At 46.0% G+C, this 26,866-nt stretch overlaps 1 protein-coding gene across 1 annotated transcript in view; it reads left to right on the top strand.

Annotated features, from left to right (window-relative positions):
• The window catches only part of LOC138985592 (uncharacterized), a 160,196-nt gene that overhangs the window by 56,131 nt on the left and 77,199 nt on the right, over window positions 1–26,866 (top strand). Inside the window, exons 27-35 of the mRNA XM_070362578.1 lie at window positions 8,021–8,201; window positions 13,499–13,710; window positions 15,575–15,763; window positions 16,187–16,365; window positions 17,428–17,590; window positions 17,696–17,782; window positions 22,025–22,162; window positions 22,258–22,377; window positions 23,749–23,841. Coding sequence (XP_070218679.1) covers window positions 8,021–8,201; window positions 13,499–13,710; window positions 15,575–15,763; window positions 16,187–16,365; window positions 17,428–17,590; window positions 17,696–17,782; window positions 22,025–22,162; window positions 22,258–22,377; window positions 23,749–23,841 — 1,362 coding nt within the window. The remainder of the gene's footprint in view (window positions 1–8,020; window positions 8,202–13,498; window positions 13,711–15,574; window positions 15,764–16,186; window positions 16,366–17,427; window positions 17,591–17,695; window positions 17,783–22,024; window positions 22,163–22,257; window positions 22,378–23,748; window positions 23,842–26,866) is intronic.

The following is a 26,866-nucleotide window of genomic DNA, read 5'->3' on the forward strand; positions in this document are numbered from 1 at the left end:
GTCCTACCATGGTCCATCTTTTTCATCTTGTAGAACTGAAACTCCGGACCCATTAAATAGTATCTTTCCATCCCACTCCCCCAGCCCCTGGCAACCACCATTCTATTTCCTGTCTCTCTGAATTTTAGGACTCTAGGTACCTCATGTAAGTGGGATCCTATAGTATGTGCCTTTTCGTGACTGGCCTGTTTCACTAAGCATAATGTCCTCAAGGTTTATAAGTCTGAATGAAATTCCGTTGTATGGACGGACCCCATTTTGCTGATCCATTCATTCCATCAGTGGACACTTGGCTTCAAATACCTGTTTGAGTCCCTGCTTTCCAGGCTTTGGGGGTATATACCCTGAAGTAGAATTGCTGGGTCATGCAATAATCCTACTTTTAACATTTTGAGAAACTGTCATACTGATTCCCATAGCAGTCATACCATTTTACCACCCCACCATCCGTGTACAAGGATTCCAGGTCCTCCACATCCTTACCAACACTTCTTTCTGGGCTTTGTTTTTTTTTAAATAGTAGTCATCTTAATGGGTGTGAGGGTCTCATAGATTAGATTTGCATTTCCCTAGTGATTGATGATGTTGAGCATCTTTTCATTCTCTTATTAGCTGTTTAATTATCATCTTTAGAGAAATGTCTTTTCAAATCCTTTAGTCCTTTTGAATCAGGTCGTTTTTGTTTATTTTCTTGTTGTTGCTGTAGTTCTTAATGTATCCTGGATACTAAACCCTTATCAGATGTATGGTTTACAAATATTTTCTCCCATTCCATGGGTTGCCTTTTCACTCCATGAATAGCAATCTTTGTTGCACAAAAGGGTTTAATTTTTACATAGTTCAGCATGTTTATTTTCACTTTTGTTGCCTGTGTTTTGGGTGTCGTGTTCAATAAATCAATTGCCAAATCCAGTCTCATGAAGCTTTTCAATCACGTGTTTTCTTCTAAGAGTTTTATAGTTAGGTTTTTGATCCATTTTGAGCTAAACCTATGTATGGCGTAAGATAAGGGTCCAACTTCTTTCTTTTGCATCGAATACCCAGTTTTTCCAGCACCATTTGTTGAAAAACGTGTCCTTTCCCCAACCGTAAATGTGTGAGCTTATTTCTGGGCAATCTATTGTATTCCATTGGGTTGTATGTCTGTCTTTTAGGTCACAAAATACTGTTTTGATTACTGTAGCTTCATGAGACCTCCCATTGTGTTCTTCTTTTTCAAAATTGTTTTGGCTATTTGGAGTTCCCTTGAGATTCAATATGGATTTTAAGATGGACTTTTCTATTTCTACCAAAAAAAAAAAAATACCATTGAGATTTTGATAAGGCTTGCATTAAGTCTATAGATTGTTAGACTTAGATTGTTAGCCTATAGATTGTTGGATCTTAGCAATATGAAGTCTTCCAGTCTACACACACAGGATGCCTTTCCATTTATTTGTCTTTTCTAATTTCTAATTTCAGCAGTTTTGTAGCTTTCAGTGCCTTCCTGCTTAACTTCATTCCTAAATATTAAGCTGATTTTAAATGATACCAGTACTCCATGAATAAATTCTTGTTAAAAAATACAACATTTAAAATAGGGCTCAAATTCCCTTTCACAGTTACCATCTCAGTTCCTGGTCCCCTCCTCAGCTGCCTGGAGAAAGCCATAATTATGGTCTGCATCACTGGAAAGGAGACCTTTTTCTATATATTTGCTCTGTGGCCCTGTTACGCACACTTAGTTTTGTTTGGGACGTCATGCTGTGCTTCCTTTAGCAGTGGATCTTAGAGAACGTCCCTTGTTGTCTTATAGAAGTCCACTCCATCTTTTTCAAATACCTGCATCATGTTGCATATGCTTCTGTCCTGCATTTTATTAGGCCGTTTCCCTCTTGGTGGTTTCTAAGAATGCATTCCTGAACATCTTTGGGCTTGCCTCCCTGGGCACATGTGTCAGGGGTCCCTGGGGCAGATGTCACAATGTAGAATTTCTGGAAATTTGGGCCTTTTTCATTTGCTGGCTTTATGTCAATTTGCCCTCCAAAATGTCTAGGCCCATCACCTACCTCCCAGCCATGCCCAACAGGAGCAATTTGCATTTCTCCCCAGTACTTTTAGCTTGAAAAATACTGCTGACGTGGGTGGAAACGGTATCGTGTTGTTTGAATTTGCATTTCCTGATGACTTAAGGCTGGGAGACACTGTTTTGTATATTTATTCTACCATTGCATTACCCTTTCTGTGAACTGATTTTTCGTATTGTTTGACATTTGGAAAAAATTAGTATACTTGGCTTTTGGTTGGTAGGAGTTCTATATATAATTGCAGTTTATACATCATATTAATGTTCTAAATTGGAAAAGTTTCTTATTTCTGGAAAACATCTGGCCCCCAGGGTTTTAGTGAAGTGATTAAGAGATTTGTGGCAGCATTTCTGCAAGCCTTCCAAAGTGTGGCAGATGCCATGTGAGGTTCTGGGGAGACAAGAAGCAATAAAGTAATCTTTATCTTTAAGAAGCTGACAGTGAGTAGAAGAGGGAAAGGCAGAGTGGTCAGTGATGAGTCATAAAGTATCACCAGACCATGTGTCAGGATCTTTGTATTATCTCATTTAATCCTTGTGCGGCAAGTATTATCTGTTCTCACTTTATAGAAGAGAAATGGTGTAACAGACTTGTATGAGGTCTCTCAGCTACTTTATGGCAGAACTGGGATTCAAAGTCCAGTCTGCCTCAGGCTATTCACCTCTTGACTGGACTGGATTGTGCCAGAACTAACTTACTATAAAATAATTGACTAAATGATCAGTCAAGAGAAAACACTTCCCAGTTCATTCTATGCAACCAGTATTATTCTGATGCCCAAACGAGACAAAAACATCATAAGAAAAACTAGAGACCATTATCTCTTATAAATACAGATGCAAAATCCTCAAGAAAACACTACCAAAACTCCACTGAGCAATCTATAAAAAGAATTACACAATATGACCAAGTAAGATTTATCCGGGAATGCAAGATTGGTTTAACATTTGAATATCCATCAATGTAATATATCATGTTAATAGAATGAAGGACAAAAGCCACATGATCATTTCAAAAGATGCAGAAAAGTATCTGGCACAACACCCCAGCAGTCTAGCAGTGGAAGGGCACTTCCTCAACCTGATAAAGGCCGTTTGTGACAAACCCACAGCTAACATCATACTTAATGTTGAGAGGCTAAATGCTTTCCCCCTAAGATCAGGGAAAAGATACGATGTCTGCTTTTCACCACTTCTTTTTCACATTATACTGGAGGTTCTAGCTAGGACATTTAGGCCAAAAAGAAAGAAAAAAGGAGTAAAGAAAAGGCATTTAGATTGGAAAATAAGTAAAATTATTTCTATTTACAGATGACATGATCTTGTACATATGTTATAGTCAGTCGCTCAGTAATGCCTGACTCTGCAACCCCGTGGACTGTAGCCCACCAGGCTCCTCTGTCCCTGGAATTTTCCAGGCAAGAATACTACAGTGGGTTGCCATTTCCTTCTCCAGGGGATCTTCCCTACCCAGGGATCGAACCCATGTCTCTTGTGTCTCCTGCATTGGCAGGTGGATTCTTTATCACTAGCGCCACCTGGGAAGCCCAATCTTGTATATATTAATAGAAGACCCTAATGAACTCACCTTCCTCAGTGATCAATGCAAGGAAATAGAGGAAAACAATAGAATGGGAAAGACTAGAGATTTCTTCAAGAAAATTAGAGATACCAAGGGAACATTTCATGCAAAGATGGGCTCAGTAAAGAACAGAAATGGTATGGACCTAATAGAAGCAGAAGATATTAAGAAGAGGTGGCAAGAATACACAGAAGAACTGTACAAAAAAGATCTTCACGACCCAGATAATCACGATGGTGTGATCACTCACCTAGAGCCAGACATCCTGGAATGTGAAGTCAAGTGGTCCTTAGGAAGAATTACTACGAACAAAGCTAGTGGAGGTGATAGAATTCCAGTTGAGCTATTTCAAATCCTGAAAGATGATGCTGTGAAAGTGCTGCACTCAATATGCCAGAAAACTTGGAAAACTCAGCAGTGGCCACAAGACTGGAAAATGTCAGTTTTCATTCCAATCCCAAAGAAAGGCAATGCCAAAGACCATTCAAACTACCGCACAATTGCACTCATCTCACACATTAGTAAAGTAATGCTCAAAATTCTCCAAGCCAGGCTTCAACAGTACATGAACCGTGAACTTCCAGATGTTCAAGCTGGATTTAGAAAAGGCAGAGGAACCAGAGATCAAATTTCCAACTCCACTGGAGCGTAGAAAAAGCAAGAGAGTTCCAGAAAAACATCTATTTCTGCTTTATTGACTACGCCAAAGCCTTTGACTGTGTGGATCACAACAAACTGTGGAAAATTCTTAAAGAGATAGGAATACCAGACCACCTGACCTGCCTCCTGAGAAATCTGTATGCAGGTCAGGAAGCAACAGTTAGGACTGAAACAACAGACTGGTTCCAAATTGGGAAAGGAGTACATCAAGGCTGCATATTGTCACCCTACTTACTTAACTTATATGCAGAGTACATGATGCAAAACACTGGGCTGGAAGAAGCACAAGCTGGAATCGATTGCCGGGAGAAATATCAATAACCTCAGATATGCAGATGACACCACCCTTATGGCAGAAAGTGAAGCGGAACTAAAGAGCCTCTTGATGAAAGTGGAAGAGGAGAGTGAAAAAGTTGGCTTAAAACTCAACATCCAGAAAACTAAGATCATGGCATCCAGTCCCCTCACTTCATGGCAAATAGAAGGGAAACAATGGCAACGGTGTCAGACTTTATTTTGGGGGGCTCCAAAATCACTGCAGATGGTGATTGCAGCCATGAAATTAAAAGATGCTTGCTCCTTGGAAAGAAAGCTATGATCAACCTAGATAGCATATTAAAAAGCAGAGACATTGCTTTGCCAACAAAGGTCCGTCTAGTCAAAGCTGTGGTTTTTCCAGTAGTCATGTATGGATGTGAGAGTTGGACTGTGAAGAAAGCTGAGCGCCGAAGAATTGATGCTTTTGAACTGTGGTGTTGAAGAAGACTCTTGAGAGTCCCTTGGACTGCAAGGAGATCAAGCCAGTTCATCCTAAAGGAGATCAGTCCTGAATATTCATTGGAAGGACTGATGCTGAAGCTGAAACTCCAATAGTTTGGCCACCTGATGCAAAGAACTGACTCACTAGAAAAGACCCCGATGCTGGGAAAGATTGAAGGCAGGAGGAGAAGGGGATAACAGAGGATGGGATGGTTGGATGGCATCACTGACTCGATGGACATGAGTTTGAGTAAGCTCTGGGAGTTGGTGATGGACAGGGAAGCCTGGTGTGCTGCAGTCCATCGGGTTGCACAGAGTCGGACACAACTGAGCAAATGAACTGAATGAACTCACCAAAAAAAAAAAAAGTCTATTAGAGCTCATAAATGAGTTCCTCAAAGTTGCAGGATACAGAATTAATATACAAAAATTAATTGTATTTCTCTACACTAGCAATGAAAAACCTGAGGAAGAAATTAAAATAATTTCATTTACACTAGCATAAAAAGAATAATACTTAGGGATAAATTTAACAAAAGAATATAAAATGAATACTCTCAAAAACTACAAAGCATTGTTGAAAGGAACTAAAGAAAGGGGGAGGCGGGTGGGAGGGGGGTTCAGCATGGGGAACACATGGACGCCCATGGCTCATGGCTGATTCATGCAAATGTATGGCAAGAACCACCACAATATTGTAAAGTAATTAGCCTCCAATTAAATAAATTAAAAGAAACTAAAGAAAACCAAAATAAATGGGAGGGTATCTCATGTACTTGAATTGGAATATTTAATGTGAAGTTTACAAGACTTCCTAAATTGATCTGCAGATTCAACAATCTCTCCCTCTCCCTATCAAAATCTGCACTATCTTTTTGATAGCTGATCCTAAAATTCATATGGAATTTCAAGGGACCCAGGGTAAGTAAGACAGTTTGAAAAAGAACAAACTTGGAGGATTCACTCTTCCCCATTTCCAAACTCACTACAAAGTTACAGTAATTAAGAGTATTACGGTAGTGGCATAAGTCTATACATACAGACCAGCAGAATAGAACCCGGAATTAAAAAATAAGCCCTTACAAGAAAAAATAAAATAAAATAAAAAATAAGCCCTTGTACTTAACACTTGGTTGATCTTTGACAAGGGTGCCAAGGTAATTGTAGAGGGGAAACAACAATCTTTTCAACAAGTGGCGTGGGACAACTGAATAGTCATGTTTAAGAATATGAAGTTGCACACTTACTTCATATCATATATAAAAACTAACTCAAATAGGTTATAGACCTAAATACAAGAGATACGAAACTCTTAGGAAAAAAACATAAGAGGAAATCTTTATTACCTTGGATTTCTGAGATACGACACCAACAGTATAATGACAAAAATACACTGGATTTCATCAAGCTAAAAACCTGGCACTTTCTTGAAGGTCCAGTGGTTAAGAATCCACCTTTCAATGCAGGGGATGGGGGCTCAATCCCTGATCAGGGAAATAAGATCCCATTAGCCACAGGGCAGCTAAGCCCACGTGCCACAACTAGAGGGGCCCACAGGCTATAATGAAGACCCAGTGCAGTCAAAAATAAGTAAATAAAAATTTTAAAAACAACAGAAAACCCCAAATTTGTCTTCAAAGGACACCATCACGAAAGTGAAGTAACAACCCACGGGATGGAAGAAAACATCTGCAAATCGTATATCTGATAGAGGAATTGTATCCAGAATAGATAAAGAACACTTACAACTCAACATGAAAACGATAAAGGATTTGAATAGATATTTCTCCAAAGAAGTACACAGGTGGCCAATAGATACGTGAAAAGTTGCTTAAGCTAATTAGTCATTAGAGAAATTAAAATCAAAACCGCAGTGAGATGCTACCACCAGCATGCGACTCTCGATTGCTCAGTTGTGTCTGACTCTTTTTAGCCCCATGGAGTGTAATTCCTCTGTCCATGGAATTTTCTGGGCAAGAATACTGGAGTGGGGTGCAGTTTCCTACTCCAGGGGGTCTTCTCGACCCAGGCATTGAACCCACGTCTCTCGAGTCTTCTGCATTGGCAGCTGCATTTTACCACTAGCATCACCTGGGAAGCCAGCCCACACTAGACTAGCTGCAATGAAAAAAGAAAGAAACTAACAAGTGTTCGTGAGGATGCAGGGAAATTAGGACTCATATTGGTGGCATCATAAAATGGTGTGATTGTTTAGAAAAAAAGAGTTTTATGTTTCTTTAAAATATTAAACACAGAGTGACTGTATGACCCAACAATTCTACCCCTAGGTACTCAGGAGAATTGAAAACTTATGTCCACACAAAACTTGTACTTGAACACTTATACCAGCTTTATTCATAATAACCCCAAAGTAGAAACAACCCAAATGTTCATCAATGAATAAATTGACAAATATATTTATCTATACAATAGAATATCATTCAGTAATAAGAATGAAGTTCTGGGGTGGGATGGATTTGGAGGTGGGAAAAAGGTTCAAGGGAGAGGAGACATATGTGTATCTATGGCTGATTCATGTTGATGTATGACAAACCAGCACAACATTGTAATTATCCTCCAATTAAAATAAGTAGAATTTAAAAAGAAAAAAATGAAATTCTGACACATGCTACAACATGGATGAACCTTGAAAGCATCATGCCGTGTTAAAGAAGCCTGACACCAAAGGCCACATACTATATGACTCTATTTGTAAGAAATGTCCAGAAGAGGTAAATTAATAGAAACAGAAGGTAGGTTTCTGGAGTGTATGGGAAGGAGGCAATGGGGAGTGACTGCTAAGGGGTGCAGGGTTTCTTTTGGGGGTAGGCTGGGGCAGCTCCTGGTAGCCAGGGAGCTCAGGCTGCAGTGGAGAACCAGTGGAATGTTCTAGGTTGGAACCATCCTCATAGTTAGCACCAGATCTGATTAGCGTCGTGGATGTGGGTCTCCAGTTTGTGTTGCAGGTGCTGGAGAGGCAGGTGGATTACCGAATGCAGCTGCACCACCTGAGCATCCGCCATCCCCACGTGGAGACCAGCACACACCTGAAGGGGCAGTACAACGGGCGGCTGCCCTTCGTGGCGGGCGTGCAGTGGAAGGACACGTCCCGGGCCACCCTGTGGAAGTGGGAAGGTGAGTGGCCTCTACGGGGTGTCCTTGGCTAGCGGTCTTCACTCAAGTCATGCCCACCGTCTGCAACAGCCTTCCCTTTGTCTGCCTGGCCATCTCCAGACTCAGGGCTTTAATGTGTTGTAGGAAACACACAAACACATCCCGATTTCTTACCCTTACTAACAGCTCTACATTACAGGGCCTTGCCTACTTCTCCGACCTTATCTCACCCTACTTTCCCCATTGCCCATCACCCTGCAACCCTACTGGCCTCTTTCTGTTCTCCAGACATACCTCAGGGCCTTTGCACTTGCTATTTCTTCTCCTTGGAACACTGTCTCCCCTTTAAAAAGATGGATGTACCATAGTTTATCTTTGAATTAATTTTTTTTATTGAAGAAATACATAGTTTGAAAAGTGAATTAGACTATGACATGGAAATTGTTGAAGGTGGGTGAATGTTACATGGGAATCTCATCATAGTATCTGTATTCATGTATAGTTGAAAATTTTTTTAAAGTTTTAAAAGTTAAAGTTATAACAAACACAGTAATTTTCTGCTTCATGTCTTCCTATCCCAAATTTTTCTTGAAATGGCAATCACTGTAAATTCTTTTTACTATTTCTTATCAGACCTTCCATCTTTTAATCACACTTACTTCTTGCTTTTTCTCTCTTAGGCATTTTTATTCTCCATGTATTTCTTATTATAGAGGATGAGAATTTAACTTGCACCATCTCTTTTAAAATATGTATTTCCTTCTCTTCCCCCCATACAGTTACAGTTTGTTAGTATTCAGTGTTGATATAATTGTGTCCCTCACAGCTGAGACACCTGGTATACTAGAATTCTAACTTTTTGTTTTTTTTCTAGAGCTATAGTAGCCTTTCCCCCTGTTTGATTAATTTTCTATTTTCCTCCTATGATTATTCCTAGAATTTTTAGCAACAGTGTAAAACTCTTCTCCAGAGGGTCACACACTTCAGATTACTTGTCAGCTTCAATCGGTTCTCATAGTTTTCTTGTCGACACTTCCTGGAGCCACTGCTGCTCCAGGGTAGACCAGCTGTGTCCTGGGACATCCCCCCACCATCATTCAGGGAGTGCCTTCCACTTCTCTGGGCCACAGTCCCTGCTTCTTGCACTCATGTGCTTTCTTGCTTGACTCTTTTGTTCCAATGGAGCACATCCTCCAGTAACTTCTTGAGAGAGGATACATGGAAAGTGTATTTGTTAGCTAGGGCTGTGTTAACCAATTACCACAAGCTGGGTGGCTTAAAACAGTTTATTCTCTTACAGTCTCCAAGACTAGAATTCTGAAGGTGAGGCATCAGTAGGGCCATGTTCTCTCTGTGACCCTGGGTAGAATCCTTCCTGCCTCTTCCTAGCTTCTGGTGGTGGCTATTAATGCTTGACGTTCCTTGGTTGGTACATTGAGTTACATTAGAGTTACATTGCTCTAATCTCTGCCTGCAGGAGACACAAGTTCGATCTGTGGGTTGGGAAGATCCCCTGGAGAAGGAAATGGCAACCCACTGCAGTATTCTTGGCTGAAAAACCCCATGGACAGAGAGCCTGGTGGGCTACAGTCCATGGGGTCACAAAGAATTGGACATGACTTAGCGACTAAACAACAGCAACAGTCTCTGCCTCTGTTGTTACATGTTCTGTGTGTGTGTGTGTGTGCAAACTTCTCTCTTCATATAAAGATACCAGTCATGTCAGACTTCGGGCCTCCCCTACTCTGTTAAGTGTCTGTGAACCCTCAGTGTGTCCAGCTCTTTGTGACCCTATGGACTGTAGCCCACCAGGCTCCTCTGTCCATGGGATTTTTCAGGCAAGGATACTGCAGTGGGGTGCCATTTCCTCCTTCAGGGGATCTTTCATCACTGAGCCACCTGGGACTCTGGTATGATCTCATCTTAACTAATTTTATCTGCAATGACCCCATTCCCAAATAAGGTCACATTTTGAGGTACCCGGGGTTAGGGCTACATATCTATTCGAGAGACACAATTCAACCTGTAACAGGATGTAAACATTTTGAAACCCTGAATATTTAAACTGTCTTCATTTGATTTGGCTGAATAGAGAACTCTGGGTCGGAAATGATTTCCCTTTGAGATTGTGAAGACATCGTTCCACTGTCTATGTGAATCAGTTGACAGGTCTGGTGCTATTTCTGATCCATCATCCTTTGTCTGTGACCCTTTTGTCTGGAAGCTTTTAGGAGCTTCTCTTTACTCCTGAAAGTGAAAGTCGCTCAGTCATGTCTGACTCTTTGCCACCCCATGGACTATACAGTCCATGGAATTCTCCAGGTCAGAATACTGGAGCGGGTAGCCTTTCCCTTCTCCAGTGGATCTTCCTGACCCAGGAATAGAACTGGGGTCTCCTGCATTGCAGGCAGATTCTTTACCAACTGAGCGATGAGGGAAGCCCTTATTCCTCATATCTTCACATCTTACGATGATGAGCCTTGGTTTGGATCCATCTTCATTCACTGTGCTAAGGACTTGGCATATAACCCTGCAATGTGGAGACCCACCATTTGAGTCTAGGTAGTTTTCTTATACAGTTTCTTTGGTAATTTCTTTCTGTGTTCTGGAATTCCTGTTGGTCAGATAGATGTTGGTCCTCATAAACTAAACCTCTGATTTTCTCTTTTCTCTCTTTTGTTCCGTCTCTTTGTCCTTTTGTTCTGTTCTGAGGGCTGATTTCCCCAGCTTCATCCACCAGCCCTCCTGCTGACCTTTTTAGTTTTGTTTAGCTTGTATTCCCAAGAGCACTTTTGTGTTCCTGCAAGTTCTTCATGAATGCATTACCTTCTCTTCTCTATGAATGTAAGTTACAGAAGTGGGGGGCTTTGATCTGTTCCCCCTGAGTTTCTTTTTTCTTTATGTTTCTGAAGTTCCTTTTAGTAGCTTTCCCCACATGCCAGGTAAGAGTAGGGTATGTGCTTTTGTTTAAGATTCAGTAACTTGGAACTTGTTTGGAAGGAGGTTCTATGGGAGGGGAGGTGTGTGTGCTCTTTAAAAAAAAAAATTACTTTGTTGAAGTATAGTTGAGTTACAATGTTCTATTAATTTCTGCTGTACAGCAAAGTGATCCTGTTTTATTTATTTATACACACACACACACATTTTTTCTATTCTTTTCCATTATGGCTTATCATAGGATATTGAATATTATTCCCTGTGCTATACAGTAGGATCTTGTTGTTTATCCATTCCATATATAATAGTTTCCATCTGTTAATCCCAAACTCCCAATCCATCCCTCCCCTTGTTAACTATAAGTCTATTCTCTATGTCTATGAGTCTTTTTCATAGATCAGGTCATTTGTGTCATATTTTAGATTCCATGTCTAAGTAATATTACATGGTATTTATCTTTCTCACTTGCTTCATTTAGGATGATAATCTCTAGTTGCATTCACATAGCTGCAAATGGAATTATGTCATTCTTTTTCATGGCTGAGTAGTATTTCATTTGTATATATGTATGTAAATCAACGTGAGTTTGAGTGAACTCTGGGAGTTGGTGATGGACAGGGAGGCCTGGTGTGCTGCAATTCATGGGGTCACAAAGAGTCGGACACGACTGAGCAACTGACGGATGTATGTATGAGTGGGGGTGTTCTTGTTGACTGATGGACTTCCCTGTTGGGTGGGGTCCTGGCTCTCCCTGAGGACCCTGGGCCCCGTATCTGTGGACCATTGTTTTTCAGTCACTCTGTTCTTCTGTGGAGCAATCTCCCCATCTCCTGTGGAACTGGCACCTCAGGTCAGGGCACCTGACTACACTCTACTCAATATCTCCCTGTTCTCAACTTGGCAGCTCGCCCTCTACACTTGCTGTGCTGGGCCCCCCTGAATCCTGGCCTCTCAGCCTCAGTTTCCCCACATAGTGAATCTCCTATCTCCACTAGGAGGTGGGGGAGTGCGCCCTCTCTTTGACAGACTCAGGGTTGAGCTCAAGGGTCCTGTTCATGGGAGTCTTCTCTGATCCTCCTGACCTTGGTCTAACTCCCTCTTTCTTTTCCTTCCTAGCACTCAGCATTTTCCTCCTAGGTAGGGCTTCCCTGGTGGCTCAGATGGTAAACAATATGCCTGCAAGGCGAGAGACCTGGGTTCGACCCCTGGGTTGGGAAGATCCCTGGAGGAGGGCATGGCAACCCACTCCAGTATTATTGCCTGGAGAATCCCCTCAGAAAGAGGAGCCTGGCAGGCTACAGTCCATGGGGTTGCAAAAGAATCAGACAGGACTGAGCAACTAAGCACAGCACAGCACAGGTCTCATATGTTTATTCAGGATTTCTCCCCCACCACTGCCCCCAGACCGCGAGTTCCATCAAGGCAGCAACTATGCCTCCTGTTCACTGCCACGTTCCGAGAGTCTGGAGCAATATTTACTGAACTAGCCCTTGAGCGAGTGGGAGATTTATTACAAAGTACGAGAGGGGTCCAGTGACTGCTTTTAGTTCCCTGTGGAGGGGTAACGTGCTATGTAGAATGTCAGCTTTTTGATGATGGTGATGACTGATCTTTACTCTTCCAAGTGGATGCTTCCTCTGTCCCAAGACACAGTGATTGGTACTACTGTACGCATTTTACAGATGAGGGAAGCACAGGCTCAAAGGGGTCACATAGCTTGCAAGAGTAAAGGCCATGCTCTTGATCACCTCACTCCAGTGCCCCCTCTCCAACTTTCCTAGCGTTTCTTCTAACATATCTTCCTGAAAACATTTCAGACATACAGAAACGTGCAAAGACTGCTGCAGGGAACACCTACATGTTCTCAGTGTGGATTCTACTATTAACATTGTACTCCACCTCTCTTGTTACCTATCTGTCCACTTAGCCATCTGTCTTATTTGTTGGTAACAGGTCAAATTAAGTTGTAAACCACGGTCCATCTCACCCCTCAGCATTTCAGTATGGTATCATTTACTAAGGTGAAATGCCAACATCTCCCGGGTACCAGTTGATGAGTTTTGACAGGTGCACCGATCTGTGAAACCTGAGCTCCTGTCAAAATTCAGAGCATTAGAGTCATTCTAGAAGGTTATTCTTGCCTGGAGAATCCCAGGGACAGAGGAGCCTGGTGGGCTGCCATCTGTGGGGTCGCACAGAGTCGGACACGATTGAAGCGATGCAGCAGCAGAAGGTTCCCTTATGTTCTATCCCCAGTCATTCCCAGTTATGAGATGTGCTCTGCAGTGACCGTGATGACTCTACAGGGGTCTCTTGCTGCCTGCCAGAAGCCCCCTTCTTGCCCTGGAGATAACTACTTTCTTGTTCTCTGCCTGTCGCAGGAGCCTTGAACCTGAATAGTCCCTGGCTGATGGTCTCCATGGCTCACAGGCTCTACTGGCCTAACAGAGCCATGTTCCAGACTGTGTTGGAGCTGACGCTGGGCAAGGCCTGGACCCTCAAGAATTTGGTGATGAATGTGGCCTGCAGGGGCCAGGGCCTCCAGAGGCAGGGCAAGATCCACGTCTACACCCCGGCTACCACTTACCTCCAGGTGCGCATGCTCAGCCACGCCCCCTGCCCACCCCCTTCACCAGCGGCCAGGGAGGCTGATGTCTTGTGGTTTAAATCTTGTGAGCAAAGGGTTAAAACTGAGGTTCGGGGGTTTTCCATACTGGGTCCCAGATGCGTGAGGTCTGGTTCACTCAGTATTGACACTCTTCAGAGTTAGTTGCCAATGGAATTTGGGAGAGTGGACCGCAAAATAAACCTCAATGTCTCATGTTCTTGCTTAGCAGCTGATACAGTAAAATATGAAAGTAGGTTGAGCTGGTACCTTGGAAACAAGTAGATAGGAGGCTTTTGCCAAAACGCAGAATGAAAACTTTGAGGATGGAGGTCAGTTTTATACCACCTGCCGAGTGAAGCAGCATAGCAGAGTTTGGAAGGAAAGCAACCAGAGAAGGATTTCCATGGTGTCACATGTGGGAACCTGGTACATCAAGCCTCTCCTTGTGTTGGACATAGGGGAGGGGTGGTCCAGGCCTCACTTGGGCTCAGGAGGAGGCAGCTTGGTGGACATGTCTGGGGACAGCATGCTACCCTCGAGGCAGGGGCCAGGTGGCACCAGGGTGGACTCAGAAGGAGCAAGTGACTCCCAGCAAGGTTAGGGACCTCGAGAGGGCAGCTGTGTGACAGATAAGGCCAGGACAGGATGTAAGGAGGGGTCGGCAGGCCCGCTCCTGCAGGTGACACAGCCCAGGGGCGTGATGGTGGCCTGGCCTGGGAGAAGACAGCAGAGGCAGGTGTTCAGATTGCAGAACTTACTTGAAGGTGTAGATGACTGACTTGCTTATGGATTGGTTTGGGGAAGTGAGGAAGAGACAAATGACCCCAGGTTTTTGGCTCAAGCAGTTGTATAGCTATGGTTTTTTGAAGTAGTCATGTACGGATGTAAGAGTTGAACCATAAAGAAGGCTGAGTGCCGAGTTGATGCTTTCAAAGTGCGGTGCTGGAGAAGACTCTTTGAGAGTCTTTTGGACATCAAGGAGATCAAAGCAGTCCATCCTAAAGGAAATCAACCCTACATATTCATTGGAAGGACTGAAGCTGAAGCTCCAATCCTTTGGCCACCTGATTCGAAGAGCTGACTCATTGGAAAACACCCTGACGCTGGGAAGGATTGAAGGCAGGAGGTGAAGGGGCACCAGAGGATGGGACGGTTGGATGGCATCACCGACTCAATGGACATGAGTTTGAGCTAGCTCCAGGAGATAGTGTAGGACAGAGAAGCCTGGCGTGCTGCAGTCTGTGGGGTCACAAAGAGTCGGACACAACTGAGCTACTGAACAGCAACAAAGTTGTGTAGAAGCAGGTGCCATTTGCTGAAATGGGGCCCGTAGGTTCTGGGGTGACCTGAGGTCAGTGATGCATGGGGTAAGGTCTTGGGTAGTTATAGTATTTGGCAGGAGGTTTGGTAATTCCCAAACTCCGTCTTGGCCCCATTACCTCTCCTTATGAGTCCCCTGAGGGAGCTGTATGAACAAGGGACAGAGGCCAGCAGGGCACAAGGCAGAGGCTTGTTGTTCCTAGAGGGGGTTGGTGTTCCTAGAGGGGCTTGTGCAAAGGGCAGTGGGCTGGGTACACAGCTCAGCACAAGGCTAAAGAGTTCTACTTCCCAGCCCCAGTACAAGCCCAAAGAACACCTAGCTCCTCCCATGGCTCTGAAAACCATGACAGTGATGCAGGGAGAGAAGGCTACCCCTCTGTTCCCTTGTGTGCCCTTCAGGAATGGCATTGGAGGGGTTTTGAAGGATGAATAGGAATTCACCAAGTGGGACTGAGAGAAAGGGACTCCCAAGATGAGGAGGAAATAGGGTGTGCAAAGGCTTTGGTCAGCCTCTTCATCCTCATTGCAGGTTTCCACGGTGACAGCCTTGGCACAGAGCCTCTTTAGCAGCCGGAGTGAAATAGAATCAGCCTGGAGCGAAGCAGTGCAGAGCGAGATTCATGCTGAGAACAGCCAAGACCGTAAGATCCTGCGCTGCTGGTTGAAGGGCCCCCAGCGGGAGCTGAACCTAACGGCAGCCTACAGGCACACGGAGCAGGTAAGGGTCCAGGTGGCCTGTGCTGGAGACTTTGCCATCGAGGACCCTGAATCCCGTATCTGGGATGGGGAAGGCTACTAGTTTGGCCTATAAGCCTCCCTGAGCCTCAGTTTCTTTATCTATAAAATGGACCCCAGCCATATTAGCACTGACTGCAAAGCAAAGGTCTGCCACCTGGTACTGGACATCCAAGTGCTTCATTCCTCCTGGGCCCCTGGTGAGGTCTTGCCATAGCGGCGTGCCTGTGTAACCTTGAGGTCTGATGGTGTGGAGGCTGCAGCCCATTTGATCAGCCCTTCTCGGTGGTCATTCCTGGGGTGATGAGTGGGCAGTGGGGGCTGCCCCTGGAGACCCCCAGGGCAGGATGTTTTGCAGCTTGGACCCTCTGGACATCCCTCCACATCAGCCTGGTCCTCATTGCAGCCATGGAAGAGTCATGTATTGCTGACGGCTCTGGGGACGGGTGCCAGGGGCCATCCTGAGGGCCTGCAGCTGGAGGGCATACTGGAGGAGCTGGTTCAAGACAGGAGCTTGTACCGGAAGCAGGGAACCTTCTTCCCTTCGGTATGTGTGGCCCCTTCCCCCAGTCTGCTTCCCCTGAGGTGTGGTGCTTGCCTGGGTCTCCTGTTCTCCAGTGTGGAGGGTCACCAGGGAGTGGGGTGTGCCATGTGGCCTGGAGGGGCCCAGACAGAACCCAGAGCTCGGAGATGAGCCCCCTCCCTGAAAGCCCCCACGTCCCTCACCCCCTTTCATTAGTGTGCCGAGGTGGGCACAAAAAACAGTCTCATCACCCCAGGCTGAAAGCTGCTCTGGGGGAACCATTTCAGTTCCTGGAGGCACAGCTGATTGAAAAGCCTGTTCTTTGTTGGGGGGTGAACAGCACAGGGTTGGAGTCAGAAGACCCAGCCTGAAGTCCAGGCTGTGTGCTGACCAGCTGGGGGTCCTTAGCCATCTACTGTCAGAACAGCAGCAGTAACCCAAAACTAACAGCAACTGCATTTGCCAAGGTCTCATCCATTTTTTAATCTCATTTATATTTATTGAGCACCTACTGTATGCCAGGTTTTCCCTGGTGGCTCAGATGGTAAAGAATCTGCCTGCAGTACAGGAGATGCAGGAGACCCGGGTTTCATCCCTGGGTCCGGAAGATCCCCTGGAGAAGGGAAATGGCAATCCGCTCCAGTATTCTTGCCTGGAGAATCCCATGGACAGAGGTGCCTGGCAGGCCACAGTCCATAGGGTTGCAAAGAGTCAGACACGACTGAAGGGACTTCGCACGCATGCACATAGACAAAGTCTTTTTAAAAAAACATTTATTTGGCTGCATCAGGTCTTAGCTGAGGCACACAGGATCTTTGTTGCAGTGCGCAGGCTTCTCTAGTTGCATTGCTTGGGCTTCTTTCTAGTTGTGGCACGCGGGCTCAGCAGTTGGAATGTGAGGGCTTAGTTGCTACGCAGCGTGTGGGATCTTAGTTTCCTGACCAGGGATCAAACCCACATCCCATGCTTTGGAAGGTGGATTCTTAACCACTGGACCACCAGGCTAGTGCCCTGTAACAAAGTCTCAACTCTGCAAGACAGTGACAGGCCCCTGGGGCACAGATGTCCTCTGACCCTGCCAGCCGCTTTAATGCTTTCAGCCTGTTCCCCACTCTCCACCCCAGGCACCCCTGGACTGTGCCCCTCCCGCAGCGCATCCTCCTGCAGGAGACCTTCACAGCTGACAGGCGGCACCAGCGTTACTCCTTGGAGACCAGGGTGGTCCTCGGTGCCCAGGAGGAGACCCTGCAGACCGTGGTCCTGGGCTACCAGGCCGGGCACCCCTATGTGAGTGGACTCCAGGGTTCAACGGGGAGGGTTCCATCTGCCTCTGACCCATCTGTGTGTGTGTGTGTGCACACACGTGTGCATGTGTGTGGTTGTCCCTCCCAGGTCTGCGCGGGCCTGACCCACCCGTACGACGGCAGGGCCATCCCCAGGAGCTTGGACGGGTGCATGGTTTTGTGGAATCGGCACGTGGTAAGTGAGGGTCCCAGAGGTCTTTTCACCCCGGTGGTCCCCGGTTCAGGTTGCCATCTTCTCTCAAATGGACGAAACAAACGGAGAATTCCGGCCTGAGTTTTCTATTCTGCTGTCTGCCTAATTCAATCTACTTGAGAGCCTGAGGGAGTTTTTCAACACGCCAGCGTAGTCATTGTTGCCCCCTCACTTAAAACCCTCACCTCTTCTCTTGGGAGAAAGACCCCAGCCCGGACCCTGTGCTAGTCCGAGACCGTGATTGGGACGTGTCTGCCTTTTTATCCTGAGAGCCTCAAGGCCTGGCACACAGTCAGTGCTTAAATGAACAGCTGTTGGCGGTGCTGTTGAAAGTCCATTCTAGGACTCCCCTGGCGGTCCAGTGGTTAAGACTGTGCTTCCAGTGCAACGGGCACAGGTTCAATTCCTGGTTGGGGAAGTTCCACATGCTGCGTGGTGCGACCACAATTTTAAAAAAAGAAAGAAAAATGCATTACATACCTAATTTAGAGCAGGGGTTGATCAAGTTTTTCTCTGAAGGACCAGATGGTAACTATTGTAGCCTTTGCAGGTCATACAGCCAGTGTTGCAACTACTCATCTCTGCCTTTGTAGCTTACAAACATTGTAGGAAACACACAAATGAATGGGCACAACTGTGTTCTGATAAAACGTTTGCTGTGGGCTGAATGTTTGTGTAACCACCCACTTCCCCAGATTCATATGTTGAAGCTCTAATGTGATGGCATTTGGAAGTGCGGGCTTTGGGTAATCAAGGTCATGAGGGTGGAGCCCTTATGATAAGATTGTTGTTCAGTTGCTCAGCGCTCAGTCATGTCCAACTCTTTACCATCCCATGGACTGCAGCCCGCCAAGTTTCCCTTCCTTCATTATCTCCCAGAGTTTGCTCAATCTCATGTCCATTGAGTTGGTGATGCCATCCAGCTGTCTCATCCTCTGTTGCCCCCTTCTCCTCTTGCTCTCAATCTTTCCCAGCATCAGGGTTTTTCCAATGAGTCAGCTCTTTGCATCAGGTGGCCAAAGTATTGGAGCTTCAGCATCAGTCCTTCCAATGAATATTCAGGTTTGATTTCTAAGATGGACTGGTTTATCTACTTGCAGTCCAAGAGACCCTCAAGAGTCTTCTCCAGCACCACAGTTCAAAAGCATCAATTCTTCTGTTCTCAGCCTTCTTTATGGTCCGACTATCACATCCATACATGACTACTTGAAAAACCATACCTTTAACTCTACGGACATTTGTTGGCAAAGTGGTGTCTCTGCTTTTTAATACACTGTCTAGGTTTGTCATACAGCTTTCTTCTAAGGAGCTAGTATCTTTTAATTTTATGGCTGTAGTCGCTGTGTGCAGTGATTTTGGAGCCCAAGAAAATAAAGTCTGTCACAGTTTCCGTTTTTTCCCATCTATTTGCCATGAAGTGATTAATCTTAATGATAAGATTAGTGTCCTTCCAAAAAGAGGATCAGAGCTGAGCTTTCTCTCCACCATCTGAAGACACAATGAGAAAATAGCCATCTGCAAACCAGCAAGAGGTTTCTCACCAGAACCCGTCCATGCTGGCAACTTGGTTTTGGACTTCCGGTCTCCAGAACTGTGAGATGTAAAATTTCTGGTGTTTGAGTCATGCAGTCTGTGGCATTTCTGTTATAGCAGCCGAAACAACTGGATTTGCAAAATCAGGCTGGCCAGTTTTGTTTTTTTTTTTCCCCAGTCTGTAGTTTTTAACCCCTGACTTAGAGGGTCTTGGCATTTGTGTTCTAGGAGTGAAACTCGTTTTTGCCTCTGTGCCCTTAGCAGGTCATCTTGTGTCTCTGGATCTCAGTTTCCTCTTCTGTGCAGTGGAGACAGCAACCCTCATCTCTTACGCAGTGTTATGAGGATCGAAATGGAGTACAGTGATCTTTCTTGAGTACTTGTTGTGCAGTTGCTAAGTCATGGCTGACTCTTTGTGACCCCATGGACGGCAGCATGCCAGGCTCCTCTGTCCTTCACTGTCTCCTGGAGTTTACTCAAACTCATGTCCATTGAGTCAGTGATGCCATCCAACCATTTCATCCTCTATCATCCCCTTCTCCTTTGCCTTCAGTATTTCCCAGCATCAGCATCTTTTTTAGTGAGTCAGCTTTGTGCATCAGGTGGCCAAAGTATTGGAGTTTCAGCTGCAGCATCAGTCCTTCCAAGATTGTACGTGGGTACAATCTCGAGTACTTACAACATGACTATAGGCCCTCATCCAAGTCTCCTTCCTGACCCCTCTAGGAAAACACACTCCAAGAGATGATCCCATTCTCCAGCAAGCATGTATTGAGCACCTGCTGTGTGCCGGGCCCTGGAGAAGGAAGACAGTGGTGGTTTCTCCCTTGGGGATATCCACAGGTTTGGGGCTGGAGCTAGGCCAGCTGCTGTACATGGAGAGAGACCTGTGTTTCTGGGGCCTCACTCCCCTGCCTGTCAAACTGGGCCGTGAGCAGCCCCCAGGTTTGGGAGTTGGAGGTCCTGAGGGGAAGCCATGGGCAAGATGACGGCCCAGAACACCTGCACAAATGTTTCCCGGTGGTGTGTCCTGTTTTCTAAACCGGAGATTGCAAAATGGCGAATGGGCCAAATCCAGTCTGCAGATGTGTTTTGTTTGGCCTGCTTAGCATTTAAATTAAAGAAAAGAAAGTGTCAACATTTAAATCAGAAGATTTGGAATAAAACCCAGATCTCTGCTTCTAATTATAAAAAATTGGAAGATCTGACTCACTGGGCCTAAAACCCCACCTGACACCAACAGGCTAGAACCAAGTAGGTGGGGATCCTTTAATTTAATTTAATTTGACTGTTTTTTCTAAAACCCTGTGTACTCAGTCATGTCCAACTCTTTGTGACCCCACGGACTGTAGCCTGCCAGGCTCCTCTGTCCATGGGATTTTCCAGGCAAGAATACTGGAGTAGGGTGCCATTTCCTTTTCCAGGGTTTTAAAACCATATCTTTGTTTAATGACACACATTTTTCACTTCTCTTGGGACCTTTGTTTCTTCCTCCTCCATCCTGGCTCTGAAATAAAGCAGTGTATTCTTTGAGAGATGTTCACCAATGATAAAATTCTAGTGGCAAGACATTGTTTAACTTCTCAGGCAGCACAGGTGGGAAAAGATGGCAGCCTGCTGCTTGTACTTAGCGTGTGGCAGAAGCGAAATGGTTGTTGAGTGAATAAGTGATTAACTCTGTGTATGTATTTCCTGTTGCTGCTATAATAAATTGCCACAAACTTAGCGGCTTAACACAGCAAATTTATCTTACATTTCTTGAGATCTGAAATAAAAAATGGGTTTCACTTGGCTGAAATCAACATGTTTCCAGGATTGCATTCTTTCTAGAAGTTCCAGGGGAGAATCCTTTTTTTTTTTTTTTGCCTTTTCTAACTTCTAAAAACCACCCATGTGTCTTGATTTATGGTCCCTTTCTCTGTTTTCAAAGGTAGCAGAGTAGCATCTTCCTCTCTCTGACTGTGACTCTCTTGTCTCCCTCTTATATGAATCCTTGAGGCTTCCCGGGAAGTCCAATGGTTAAGACTCCATGTTTTCACTGCAGACGGTGCAGGTTCAATACCTGGTCAGGGAACTAAGATCTCACGTGCTATTTGACCAAAAAAAAAAAACCCAACACAAACCAAAAAAGCCTTGTGATCAGCTCATTGGATAATCCAGGATAATCTGCCCATCTCAAGATCCTTAATTGTAAAATCTCTTTTGCCCTGTAAGGTAACAGATTCCCAGAGTTCAGGGTTCAGGACATGGACATTTTGGGGAAGGTGGGTATTTTTCTGCCTGCCAGAAATTAAACATTCTTCTACTTAGCATGGCATTGCCCTTGGGGTTTCAGGCTATAACTACAACTAGCGATTCTGCATTCATCTAGATATTTGTTGAGCACCTACTATGCACCTGCGCCATGCTGAGTGTTACAACTGCAGCAGTGCCTAGAACAATCACCCTTGTGAATGAGACACAGGCCCTCAAGCCTACCCTGCTCGCCCCACCTGTGGGCGCTGGAGTTTACCATACACATCAGAGACCCCCCTGTGCACCTGCCCACTTTCTTTCCTGTGACTGGCGCAGTGCAGACTGCTTTCACCCATCAATCTTGGGACCACTTTGATTGCTGGGTTCCGAGGGTGGCCTCTGCAGGCATTCAGAGATGCGGAGTCCCCTCTCTCAGGGCCGTCGGTTCTTGTACAGGCTAAGAACAGAGGTGTTGAGGCCACTCTGAAAGTCAACCAGAAAGTCTTGCTGCATCTGAAGGCTCTGCACCATGACAGATCGCGGCATGGTGAAGTCTGGCATAACCTGGCCCTGGGCGTGGCTCACTCCTTCCAGGTACCCATCCCTGGGCTGGGCAAATGCTGGCTGGTGACCTCCAAGCAGAGCTCGACTGTTGGCGAGAGTGAAAGGTCCTGTCTGTTCTTTCCTAGCTGAGGTTCCCCCAAGCCCTGAATGTGGACGGGGACGTTGTCTTCAGACAGAGTCACGAGGGAGCATTTGACTGTGGTGTGGATGCACGAGCTACCATCAACCGCAACGTCACGTCCCAGGTCAGAAGACTGAGTTCTGCCTCCTAGCTGGGAGAGGAGGGGATTTAATGTTAGCATGCGGGTGTCCTGTATGGGAGGTGGCAGGGTGGCCCTGGCAAGCTGAGAGCACAGGCTTTATTTGGGCAGCGTGCATATGATGAATCAGGGTGCACCATTGTGACAAAAGTTTGCTTTACTGTGAAAGTTTATTCTGCAGTCATGTCACACTTCATTGTGGGTCTACTCCACACACTCACTCAGGGACCCAGGCTCCCACCACCCTGTGGCTCTGCCCCAGCTGGCTAGATGAGGAGAAAGAGGGTGAGAATTTTGCAGGAGGTTTTCATTGGTCAGGCGCATAAGTAATTCCACTGGCGGGAACTCATCACTTGACCCCCACCCAGCTGCAAGGGAGGCTGAGGAATGTAGTTTTAGCTGTATGTCCTAGAGAGAAAGGAAGTGCATTTTGGTGAATATATAGCAGCCACTGTGGGTATATTCATTAATTCACCATATATAGATAGTGTCTCTGCTGCATGAGAGGCTCTGTGCGATGTACTGGGACTGCACAGATGACTGTTTCTGTTCCCATCTCCAAGGAGCTTTCAGGTTCAAATCCTAGCTGCACTGTTGACTTGCTTGGGTAAATTATTCAACCTCTCTGAGCATCAGTTTTTCCTCCTGTGAAGAAGGATAGTAATACCAGCCTGTGAGAGCAGGGGTGATGATTGAATAAGATGATGATTGTAAAACCAGCTTCCCAGTGCCTGGTTCATGCTGCTGCCAAGTAGCTTCAGTCGTGTCCGACCCCGTGGGACCCCATAGACGGCAGCCCACATGGCTCCCCCGTCCCTGGGATTCTCCAGGCAAGAACACTGGAGTGGGTTGCCATGTCCTTCTCCAATGCATGAAAGTGAAAAGTGAAAGTGAAGTTGCTCAGTCATGTCCGACTCTTAGCGACCCCATGGACTGAAGCCTACCAGGCTTCTCCACCCATGGGATTTTCCAGGCAAGAGTACTGGAGTGGGGTGCCACTGCCTTCTCCTGGTTCATAGTCAGGGTCAAATAAATGGCAGCTGTGAACACAGGAGGCATGAGCAGACACCGTGGCAGGGGGAGGATGTGGTCTGCAGTTCGAGAGCTGTCCTCTCAGCCCCGTGTCTGGGGCCTCACTTCTCAAGCTTCCAGGTAAGGCAGTCTCCATAAGATTTAGGCTGAGAACCATCCTGAAAGGATGGTGGCTTCAGGCGTCTGCTGTGGGGCCTGGGTTTGGGACATCTCTGGGATGACCTGTCCCTCCTCAGTGCCCAGCCAGCCGCCTTCTTGGGTTCTGCATCTCACTCTTTGCTCCCTCTGACCCCCTCACCCTTTTCTACTTCCCCCTCCCAACAGGTCTCGGTCCAGCTGAACGGATCTGACTCCCATTCGGTGGTTTCCTTCCAGCTCAGACGTCCCCGTGGACCCATGTTTCCTCCAGACTTGCAGGTGCAGATGGTAGTCCCTTCGGGATGACCTCAGTTACCTGCCAAGTATTGTCTTTGAGCAGCCAGCTTGCTGGGAGATGGGGCGGAAGGAAGGGAGGATGGAGGGGAGGGAACAGGGGGAAGGCCACACCACGATGCTAAGCTTAGCCAGACAGCCCCTCCAGAATCAAGAACAGATGGGAAGGAGATTTCCAAATCGGTCATTTGGAAGTGATTGTCTAGGCAAGAAGGGTTTTCAGCTCCCTGGAGGGTGAAAGGATCACATTTCACCCTTGAAAATGGAGAGAGGCAGAATTGTCCTCAAAACCCTGCCCTGTGGTTGGGTCTGGAAGAAACTGTATGAGCCTTCAGAATGGCTTTTTAGATCCCAGAGTATTTTGCCCAGTGTGGGGTAGAAACACACAGGGTTTCATTCTCCAGTGAAAGGAAGAGGCAGGGAGAGGCGTGCAGGTGGGAGGGCTGTGCTTTGCTCCCCCAGGGCCAGCTCCATAGAAAGCCCCCCATCTTGGTTACTTTGAGAGTATGCCGTGTACACAGGAATTAGGCTGCGGGCTGGGAACATGGAGGTGTAGGTGGGTAATCCCCACTGCGATGAGGACCAGAATTTGATAGCAATTTTTAAATGCCTGCTGTGGCCTCAGTCCTGTGCCTGTGGGTTTTGAAAACTTGAGGGGAGCCCCAGAAGGGCTCTGAAGAATGGAAGCTGAACGGTCTCAGAGGTGTGTTTTCGCATGTGTTGGTAGCTCTGAAATCAGGATGTGTCTTCAGACCCACACTGGTTCATTGTCTCATCAGCAGCCTTTTCACTTTCAAGGTGTATAAAATCATGGCACCTGTCAGACTGGAAAATGTGCCATCGCCAAAGTCAGTTATAACAGGAGCTGATGGCCCTTGAATGTTTGCCGTGTGCCAGGCTCTGGTCTCAGCCCTTGATGTGGATCATCTCATGGATGCCTCGTGGTGCTGCTGATCGGCATTTTGCAGATGAGACTCTGAGGCACAGAGAGGCAATGAGCCCTGTGCAAGGTCATGGAGCACATAAGTGGAGAGTCTTGGATGGGCACCCAGGCAGGCTGGACGTGGAGCCCAGTGTGGCCCCAGCACTCATGGTGAGGGAGGAGGAGTCCTGCTGGACCCTTGGGTGCTGGGTCACCTAATGGATTCAAGCTTTATTATTACTTTTTTAAAAATTAAGAGTATAGTTGATTTACAATGTTGTATTAGTTTCAGATGTACAGCGAAGTGATTTAGTTATACTAAATACTATATATTTAGTTATATGGGTTGGGAAGATCCCCTGGAGAAGGGAACAGCTACCCAGTCCAGTATTGTGGCCTGGAGAATTCCATGGACTGTATAGTCCATGGAGTCGCAAAGAGCTGGACACAAATGAGCGACTTTCACTTCATATATGTATATATATCTCCACTCTTTTTTAATGTTCTTTTCCCACATAGGCCATTAAGAGTATTGAGTATATTATTACTTTTTAAAACAGCAGGAGCCTTTGCTCACATTATCTCTGTGTTTGAATGAGGGCTGGGCCTGGGCGGCAGGAACCCAGCCTTCTCAAACCCATCTCCCCCAAAATATCAGGTATCTTTTCACTGATGTTTCTCAACCTAATTTTCATTACTGCATCCCTGACCAAGGAGGCTTGTTGGGCACTTTTCCCCTAATTGTCCCCTCTATGAAAATTTAAGTCCACACATGTCCTGTATTTCTGTTATGTGCGGATGCATATCTGGGCCTTGTATAAGAAGTTATTTTTTTTAACCAAAGCCCTCTCACAAGAACCAATTATGCATTTAAAGCGATATTGCCCCTGTTGAGAATGCATGCTCCACAAGACCTCTCGGGCCCACAGAGTCAATCAGAGAAGACACGGTGTACCCTGGAAGTTCCCAGCCTCAGCTGCACGTTAGAAGCCGGTGGGGGCAGTTTTATTAACAGAACATACCTGGACTGCAGCCTGGAGATGCTGAGTTGATTGGTGAGGGCATCCCAGGCACTCTTCTAAAAAATTAATAAATCTCAGTTTTTACAGCAGTTTTAGGTTTACAGGAAAATTGGGCAGAAAGCACGGAGAGCTCTCACAGACCCCTGTTCTCCACACGGTTTCCCACTTACCGACAGCTTGTGGGACTTCCCTGGTGGTCCAGTGGTGGACGGTGCTTGCACTGCTTCGGGGTGCCGGCTCGATCCCTGGCCGGGGTCTGAGATCCTGCATGCCGCATGGCTTGGCCAAAATAGAAAAATAAACAGATAAAAGGAGAATGTTTAAAAGATAAGCCAAACATCTTGCCTTAGTGTGGTACCTTTGTTAAAATGGAGGGACCAATATTAATTCATTATGAACTAAAGTGCATCATTTACTTTAAGGTTCTCTCCTTGTGCCATTCATTCTGTGCGCTTTGCCAAGTGCGTAATGTCATAAATCAGCTTACAGTAGTTTCACTGCCCTAAAGATCCTCTGCGAGCCCTCTGTTCCTCCTTCCCCCTCTCTTACCCTCTGGCCACCAGTTACCATTTTCTGTATTTTTAGTTTTACCTTTTCCCCTGGAACATCATACAGTTGGAATCATTCAGTTTGTAACCTTGAAGTGAAAGATTGGTTTGTTTCATTTAGAATGTGCTGTTACAATTCCTTTGTGTCTTTTCACGGCTTAATAGCTCATTTCCTTTTATCACCGAATACTGTTGCATTGTATGGGATACACTGCTGTCTATCAATTCAAGTAGCGAGAGGCCAGGCATACTTGTAAAAGCTCCCCATGGGACTGTAATGTGCAGACTGGGCCAGGCCAGTTTCTACCCTGTAGTGGGGGAACCGAGGCCCAGATCAGGATGTGGGCTTCAGATCCTACAGAGTTGGTGGAAGACTGGGCCTCGCTGCTTGCACCCTACTCCTCCCCACATCACTCTGGGGGCCTGGTCAGGCCTTTGCTCCAACCTCACCCCAGGTGCGAAACTGAAGTCGTTCAGTCATGTTCGACTCTCTGTGACCCCATGGACTGTAGCCTGCA

Source organism: Bos mutus, chromosome 25, assembly GCF_027580195.1.
Source record: "Bos mutus isolate GX-2022 chromosome 25, NWIPB_WYAK_1.1, whole genome shotgun sequence".
Lineage (NCBI taxonomy): Eukaryota > Metazoa > Chordata > Mammalia > Artiodactyla > Bovidae > Bos > Bos mutus.